This window comes from Phacochoerus africanus, chromosome 3 (assembly GCF_016906955.1).
Source record: "Phacochoerus africanus isolate WHEZ1 chromosome 3, ROS_Pafr_v1, whole genome shotgun sequence".
Classification (NCBI taxonomy): Eukaryota; Metazoa; Chordata; class Mammalia; order Artiodactyla; family Suidae; genus Phacochoerus; species Phacochoerus africanus.
The window spans coordinates 180,674,433-180,682,913 of NC_062546.1; the positions used below are offsets into that span (position 1 = coordinate 180,674,433).

The following is an 8,481-nucleotide window of genomic DNA, read 5'->3' on the forward strand; positions in this document are numbered from 1 at the left end:
TAATTGATCATGATGAAGCCATTGTTCATCCTTTATAATGCTTTTTTTACTTTTGAGGGCCACACTAGAGGCATATGGGGGTTCCCAGGCTAGGGGTGGAATCACAGCTGCAGCTGGCGGCCTATGCCATAGCCACAGCAACACAGGATCTGAGCCGCAGCCTGCGTCCTACACCACAGCTCATGGCCACACCAGATCCTTAACCCACTGAGCGAAGCCAGGGATCAAACCTGCATCCTCTGGATGCTAGTCAGATTCATTTCTGCTGAGCCATGACAGGAACTCCTATAATCCATTTTCTTAAAGCATGCATATTACTTAATACAGAATGGAGAAAAATATTCTCTACTTGTCGATCATCTTCACAAAGTTGCAGGCAAAAGAAATTCTTGGAGGTACTGTTATATACAGATATTAGCATCAGCAACTCTTATCTGACTTTTACGGTCAAAATTCTAGGTCCAGGATAGGCGCTACCAGGGGAACAGATCGTGCCTTAACAAAGTTGTTTTATTTCTTTAATGTACTATAAGTTATAAATGCAATCAGAGATTATTCCTAAATGTAAAGATGATGATCCCACAGTCTTCCCCTTGCAAAGAACTTCACAGTCTGATACTTAGGACCATAGCTCCAATTCGTTTGTTTTCACTTCAACTTTGCAATACTCTTTTAAAATTCAACAACCTTGAATTTCCCTATTCTTTTTTTTTTTTTTTAAGTGTCTGCAACTTTTCAAAACACTTCTGTGTATATTAAAGAAAGTGATACAAATGTTGGGAGCTGACAACCAACTTGTTACCACTGAACTTCCCTGGACTCCCAGCTTCCTCACCTAGAAAATGGAAAGGAATAGACTAGATCATTGATTTTTAAACAGAGCTAGAGTTCTGCAAAGCCAGTGCAGGAGAGTGGAGGCCAGAGTGGGAGAAAAGTGGGACAGTGCCAAAGGCAGGGGACACAAAGCTGGCTTCTCAATGAAGCTTTAACAAGAGAGCTCTCCTTTTACTATTTTACCTGTTTTGTATACCAGGGCTACCCACATGAATTTACTTGGGAAAAAAAAAAAAAAAAGAGTTCTTTATAAAAATAATTGAAAACTAATGGATTTCTTTTTTCTAAAAAGGCTAAACATCTTTTCCTGTTTAGCTGAATCATTTAAAAAAAATTCAAGATGTTAATTAAGTTTCACTTTTAGCTATACTGATAGAGATGGAAATTGAACAGAACAAGTCTAACCTAAGCTCACAGAGGAAATGATTATATGACAAGAATCCGATTTTCCTACTTTTATTATAATGTGGTGCTACTTTATTATAATGTAGCATCACACAATAGCAGGGCTGCTACTGAACTACCTACAACTCAGGCATGCACAAATCCTATTAAATTCTTTGTGGCTGCTGCCCCCTGGAGTTGTGCCACGCAACAGGCCTGCAAAGCAATCACTTATTTAAAATGAAAATAAAAACAAAACAATTACTACATGTTCCAAAAAGCGCTGTAGAATTAGTCCCCCAAATATTCATGTCTTTCACCTCTATGTTACAAAAATGAAACACTGCTCTTCCCTCTTGAAAAATTAGTACAAATATAAAGCAGCAGTTGAAATGTCAAATATTAAAACAAGAAAGTGGCTTTAAAGCTTTGATTAAAGCATTGGAAAATAGGTCAATTTGTTTAATAAACATGTCAGAATTATGAGAAATTCAGAAAAAGCCAAAGAATATGAAATTTAAAGGGACCATACAGCAATCCTAAAAAGTAGTATTTTGGGGAAATGGCCTTCAAATACAATTTCTTTAGACTTAATCTCTTTATTTCATTTAGACAGGTGCTCTTCTGACAGTGATGGTCTGCTAGAAGGTTTACATTATGCTTATTAACATATGTGTTCACATTTTAAATATATCAATTAACTCGTTACTGGGATATATCTCAGTATCACAAAAGACTTTAAAGCCATTTTTTAGAAAACTGATACAGTGGAGAAATACAGAATACATTACATGCATTTTCCCCTCAGGCATGCAAGTCAAGTCACAAAGACATGGAGTGAGGTGCTCAAGGTATTAAAAAGAAACTGGAGGAACAATGTCCCTACAATATAGAAATTCTGATTTAAACCTGGCTATGTCCTGTGTTACACTTCACCACACCATAGGCAAAATCTCCTTCAAATTATGTAGGAAAACTGCAATTTCAGGAAACACTGATCAAAGTTTTTATTAAAAAAAGAAAATTAAGGCATTATTTGTCATTATAAACTGTAGATTTCGGTCAGTAGCAATATTAGAAAGCATGAAAAGTAAGGTTTTACTTCAATTACCTAATATTTATAATTCAGAAATGAGTATTAGATAAAGATGCAATTTGGTTCCATAGTCAAATGTAACATAGTGGAACATTTTCTAAAATGATATAACCTAGAAAAAAAGTTTCAATTTGATTAAATTCTGCCCTGCATTCATACCCAGTAGATCACTATCAAAGATAACAGTGGAATGTGCTTGACAATTAATTTTTGTGGAAGAGCGATAGCCTTAAACATGCATAAATACAAGATTTAATGTAAATATTAATCTGTCTCTATAAAGCAGTATCGCTTACAAGGGTGAAATCAAACTGCAAGTACCAACAAGCTTGCAGGTAAAAGAACATCTTTTTTGATCATTTGCTTCATTTATGTTATAGGCACTTATAATTTACACATGGATAGCCAAAAGCAGCAGGATAGTGTAAAATAAAGGAAAAACTTGTTGCTATTTTTAACATATGCTAAATTTTCTTAATAACTGGATTGAAATAATATTAAAAACAATATCACTTTAAAACACTGCAATGTTTAAGGTACCATAATCCAATTTATTGTCTGAAATGTACACCTTACAGTCATTAATCTCATGGTGGCTCTAATCACAGTATATTTAGATAAAGCACACTTCCTTGCATCTCCAGCATTTTAAAAATGACAATAGTCTACATTCCTTCTTTGGTCAAGAGGGGAAAAGAGTGGGAGAGAAAGGGAAAAGGGACTTCTCTGTAGAAAGATTTGGCCTTGGAGTCAGGGCTTTTGAGATGTGCTAGTGATCTTGGATCGATGCCTTTTTATTTTCTTTAGGAATAAATCTGAGCAATGGAATGGCTTGCGATTGTCCAGCCAACCAGCCATATCAGATTTATCAAAAAGAAAGAATGAAAACTGGCTCAGAGGACTCCTGCAGTGGCTGAGTGGCAGCTTGCTGGGAAAAACACACACAAAAAGAATACCCTTAGTGGTGATGGGGAAAATATATATTCATATGTGTAAACTCAATAAATAATAAGATGTAAAAAAGAATCTATAGTAATGAAGAGAGTGAATGCATAAGACAGATGATAAATATTACTTCTATTTAAGAACCAAAGGGATGAAAGCTCATGAATACTAAATATCTGAATCCATTTTAAGGAGAAAATATGATTTTTTTTCAAGTGAATGCAAACTCCAAAAATCAGCCAATGCAAACTTAGTGTGTCCAGGTTAGAGTAAAAAATATGTAAATCTTCTATGATGTGCATGCCCTGGTAAATATTCTAATGTAATTTCTTAATTAAGAACCTTGCCAGTGACTAAATTAAAATTACCCATAGAAAAGAGTAAGTACCTTGATTTTCAAAACATTTGACTTTCTATGCATGCATGATTAAAAAAATAAAAGAAGTTTGGTTCAAGAGAAAAAAAATCAGAAATCGAGGAATCATGACACGACCAGAGTCAATCAATTTTATTATATCAGTCCACTTTATAGTATTTTCATGTGGCTGCAGTTAGAGTAATAGATATAATTTCAGAAGCATTCTGAAGAAAAAAATTATACCTTCTAAAAAGGCTCTTTTTACATATATAAGAATTTAAAAATTAAAAGAAAAAAAAGGGGAAACTATACCCATGGGTGTGCTGATAGTATATATGTGTAGGGAAAGAACTGATTTTTTTGAAATTATATTGAACATCTTTTCATCACTAACTTTTATTAACCTTTTTCTTCTCAAAAAAAAGCTAATTTTGGAGATATATCTGAAATACATAGAAAAAATGTATGTTCTTTTATATAATGAAAAGTAGGACTAAGTTACGTGCAAATAAAAAATGGGAACTGAAGTTGTTCCTCAGATATCTAAGGTATGCAAAAGCATAATTTAAATACTACTATATATATTGTATTTCAAAACAAAGGTGATATGATTATTTTTCCATCATACCAGGAAGACAGAAATCTTGGAATTCTTTTTAGTGGTAAAGGCTTTATAACAGCCATATAAAGGGCCTTTGGCTATAATATTTCTAGACAAAATGAATCACTGGAAATGAGACAAAGTCCTTTAGAATTACTGGGAAAAAAATCGTCTTCTCTAAAGCTGATTTTTTTTTGGGGGGGGGCAAGGAAAAAATAAAAACAAGTCCTCTTCCGATACAAATATTTTCATAAATATCTTAGATCTACACGGCAGAATCCTGCCCCCTCATAGCTTTATTCTATTCACATAGAGCAGTAAATAAGGTGCATTCCTTCTGCTTCTTAAGAAATTAGCATTTCAAAAATATGCCACTTTCCCCTGAACTCCAAGCGTGTCTAATAATGCGAGAAGCAGATTGTCTTCCCTCGTTTCCTTAATTTGTTTCATCTAAAAGCAATTCACTCAACATCTTGTCGCCCTCTGGCAGCTTAGTTTACTTATCCGCACTTAATTTCTCATTTGGACCAAAACAAACTCCTCCAAACTGCTACTGACTGCTAACCGCGAGAGAGGAGACACGCAATATGTATTTACTTGGGAATATACAGGCACACGTACACAGCCACAAACACACAGACTCACTCATACCTCAGACCGTAACTTGGTTTTATAAAGGCGCTACATTAAAACCAGCTGAACTTTCCCTGCCAGGTGTGACAGAGTGGGGGTGGGGAAGATGAGAAGTCCTGGGGGCATTTCCAGTTTCCAGTGGATCACCTTAGCATGCGTGCTGCAGTTATACCAGGGATGCACCCAGGAGCTCTTCTTTGTGCGGCCCTTTCATCTAGACCACTTTGTGTTCTGAACAAGTGAGGCTCTCCTTTGTGCCCCCAGAATTTCAAGTACAGAGTCACACATGGAACAACAATGGCACGCTAATCCTCGCGCTCTAAATGGGCTCGCTTGTGGGTCTGACAATTCAAGGGGGCGGAGGGAGTGAGAAGAGACCAGCAAGGGTGCAAGCCGGTGTCGCCTGAGACGAGGAAGAGGACAGCTGCAGAACTAATTTGGATTACATTCCTTGCAGAAATTCTGAAAAGGGCTTTTCGGCATAGTTCAACCCCGAGCCGCACAGCTCACAAACTGCTGCGGACTCAGAGCCGGGTCCCCCAGCGGCTGAGGCTGCACCAGACAGCCCCCAGTAGGTTGCCTGGTAGACATTCCTCGGCTAAGCCTGCATGTCAGACGCAACTGCTTTTGAATGGGTCAATGTGCATAATCAACCCATTGAGGGGAAAAATATGAAGGGACTCGGGAGTGGGCAGGGAGATAAAAAAGGATGTATCTAAGAGGCCGTATGGAATCTCAAGTTCGTGTTGGTGTAATTCCGGAGGTGGCTGGAGCTCCGGACCTGGTATGCAAGAAGAATTTCGGAGTAATTGGGAGGGTGCAAACGCCCAGGACAAACGAAGCACATTGTGCCATTCGAAGGTCATTTTGAAAGGCTGGAGGATTGTAACTTGTTATTTACTAGGCAAAGAGGGGGAGGCGGCGGCGGCTGTGGGGGCGGAGCGGGAAAGCCACCCCGCACTGCTTTCTTGGTGAGGTCAGAAGGACACCCTCCGGGGGGCCTGAAGCTCTCCCCTCTCCACACTCCCTGGGGCTTTATCTTCTCTAGCTGCCTCCCACGCTCTCGCGACCAGCCCGGGATGGCTCCGGAAATCTTCCCGGCTCTCCAAAAGGCCCCCTTTGGCCGCGTCAGTCACCGGTTTTTCTCAGACCTTTCCTGTCCCACTTTCATCCCCAGGAAACTCAAGTATCAGAAACTTTGTGCTCCCTCGCACTGCAGGTGCTGTCATTGGCCCCACCGGCCGCGGCGCTCCAGCCCCACCACCCTGCCTCTCGGGGGTTAGTTAGCCCTTTGCCCGGCTGGGGCCCCAGGGTGCGTGCTCCCTGGCCCACAGTGGCCGCGCACCCCGAGCAGCCGCGCCCGCCTCTGGTTTAATCGACTCGCGTGACTGGTCGGTTCGGCAGCCCCGCCGGGCAGTAAACACAGAAGTTGGAGGGACTCCGGCCAATAGCAAGTTGAACTACAGGAAGAACTCTTCCTGAAGCCAAACACTGAAACCGACGGGAAGGCCGGGCTGCCGGCTCAAGTGTGTCAAGCCTTTTTTTTTTTTTTTTTTTTTTTTTTCAAATAAGAGGTCGGGCAGGCCGGCAAGCTAGCTCCCTTCTAGTCAATGGGGCGAAGGCTGGGGACACCGGCGGAGGAAGCCTAACGTTCTGGGCCCCGGGGCCCAGGCGCATCCTCCCTCCGCGCTCCCGCTCCCAGGCTGGGCTCGAGTCGGGTCTGACCCCGCAGGCTCGGGCGACCGCCGGTGCAGCGGCCCTGCGCAGCACACACAGGTGCAACGCCCGCTCCCGGGGCTCCTCTCTCCAAGCCCACCGGCTCGCCGGAGCCCAGCTGGCAGCGCCCCAGGACCCCCGTCCTTCCGCAGGCCCCGGCGAGAAGCGCTTCCCCCAGGCTTCTTCCCTCGGGGCCCCAGACCCGGAGAGGAGCGTCTCCTCTGACTCCAGCTTTGAGTCTCCCACGTCCCGCACAACAGGCGCCACCAGCAGGGATCCCGGTTAGGGAGGCTCACAGAAGACGCGCGAGAAAGACAGGGGGTGAAGGAAAGAGAAAAGGGACGGAGCAAAGGGGCGCAGAGTGATTTTTCACGGTAAATAAAACACTGGCACACGCAGAGGGTAAGTCTGGGGAGAGAATGAGGGGCGAGCGAAAACCCAAGGCAGAGGAGCAGGTGGAGTGGTCCCTCCACGCGCGGGAGCGAGCGGGTCTCCGGCTGGGCGACGCGGGCTAGGGAGCCAGCCGACGCAGCCCAGCTGGCCCGAGCAGGTTCAACCACTGGAGCGCGAGACGGACCGCGCGACCCACCTGACTGAGAAGCGCTGGGCTGGACGGTCCCCGCCGCCACGAGAAGGCTCATCCAGCCCCACAGTCCTGTCGCCAGCTTCATTTTTTGGAAGTCTTAGATCCCGTGCTGACAATTACATGTCCAAATGGCATATCCCCTTTCGGGCACGCGGAGGAGATCCCTCAGCCGGGCGCGCGTGGGGGCGCGAAGGGGGGCTGGTGCGCTCGGTGCACCCGCTCCGAGCGCGGCGACCGAGTCCGCGCCCGCGGGTCCAGGGCCCGGGCCCCAGGAGCAGGAGAGGGTGCGCGTGAGGGTGCGCGCGGGTGGGAGTGTGCTCGAGTGTGTGCGCCGTGCTCCTGGCCGGGGACCGGGCAGCTATTTCCCTGTGGGAGCCTTCGCGTTCTCGCTCCCTCCTCACTTTCTCACTCTCTCACTGGTTGGTCAACAAAAAGGAAGGGTTCGGAAAAGGGTTTCCAAAAAAAGTTGATTGCAAAGAGGCGGTAGGTTTCCGGCCTCTCCCCCCAGCCGGTCTCTGTTCAGCTCCCTTTTCAGTTTCCTTGCACCTCCAGTCCAAATTGGGAGGAAAGGGAGGGGTGGAGGGGGGGAAGCTTCTTGCTTTACCCCCGGTCCTGTCCTTCTTTTTTCCTGTCAGCTTTCCTCACACTTGTCCGGCGGCTGCGGTAATTAAGCCTCCGAGCGTCATTTCCAATGCTCCGCGGTCTCCAGCTGCAGCCCCACAGAGAAATTAATAAGACTCCGAGAGAAAAAGAAAAAAAAGAAAGAAAAAAAAAAGTGGTGAGGGTGGGTGGATAAAACAACCCTCCACGCAACCAGGCTGGCTCTGCTCAGCCGCGGAAACCCCGCCCCCGCTCTGACCCAACTAGCCACGCCTCCCCCCAAAGGGAAACCTTATTGGTTCTGCCACTCCCCAAAATCGTGGCCCTCAGGAGTTGGGAAAACACCTGTCGGGGAGCGGGAGCGTAGTAGTGGGGGCGGGGGAAGCTACATTTAAAGGGCTCACCCGAGGCCAGAGACTGAAACAGAAGTCTGGGACAGCTGGCCGGCAGAGTGCGCAGACCACCGGAGGGCTGCTTACAGAAAAGTCACTATTTTCTCCATTGTCCCACGGTGCTCATCCATATACTGGACTTGCCCTAGAAACAGAAGAAAAGAAAACGTTGCTTCAGTCTGAAAGCCTACCCCCTCCTTCCAACCCCCTCATGCTTCACGCTCAGAAAGTCTTTTAAAAGCAAGTTCAGTAATTGATAGCATCTGCAGATTAGATACACCTGGGGATCTAAGCGCCCATCTTTCCCCAGCTACACTCTCACATCATTCCCACCCT

General features: G+C 44.8%; 1 protein-coding gene across 1 annotated transcript in view; it reads right to left on the reverse strand.

Moving 5' to 3' along the window:
- The window catches only part of ERBB4 (erb-b2 receptor tyrosine kinase 4), a 1,133,324-nt gene extending 1,125,338 nt beyond the window's left edge, over positions 1 to 7,986 (reverse strand). The window contains exon 1 of the mRNA XM_047773400.1: positions 7,157 to 7,986. Coding sequence (XP_047629356.1) covers positions 7,157 to 7,238 — 82 coding nt within the window. The 5' untranslated portion in view covers positions 7,239 to 7,986. The remainder of the gene's footprint in view (positions 1 to 7,156) is intronic.
- Between the last annotated feature and the right edge of the window lie 495 nt (positions 7,987 to 8,481).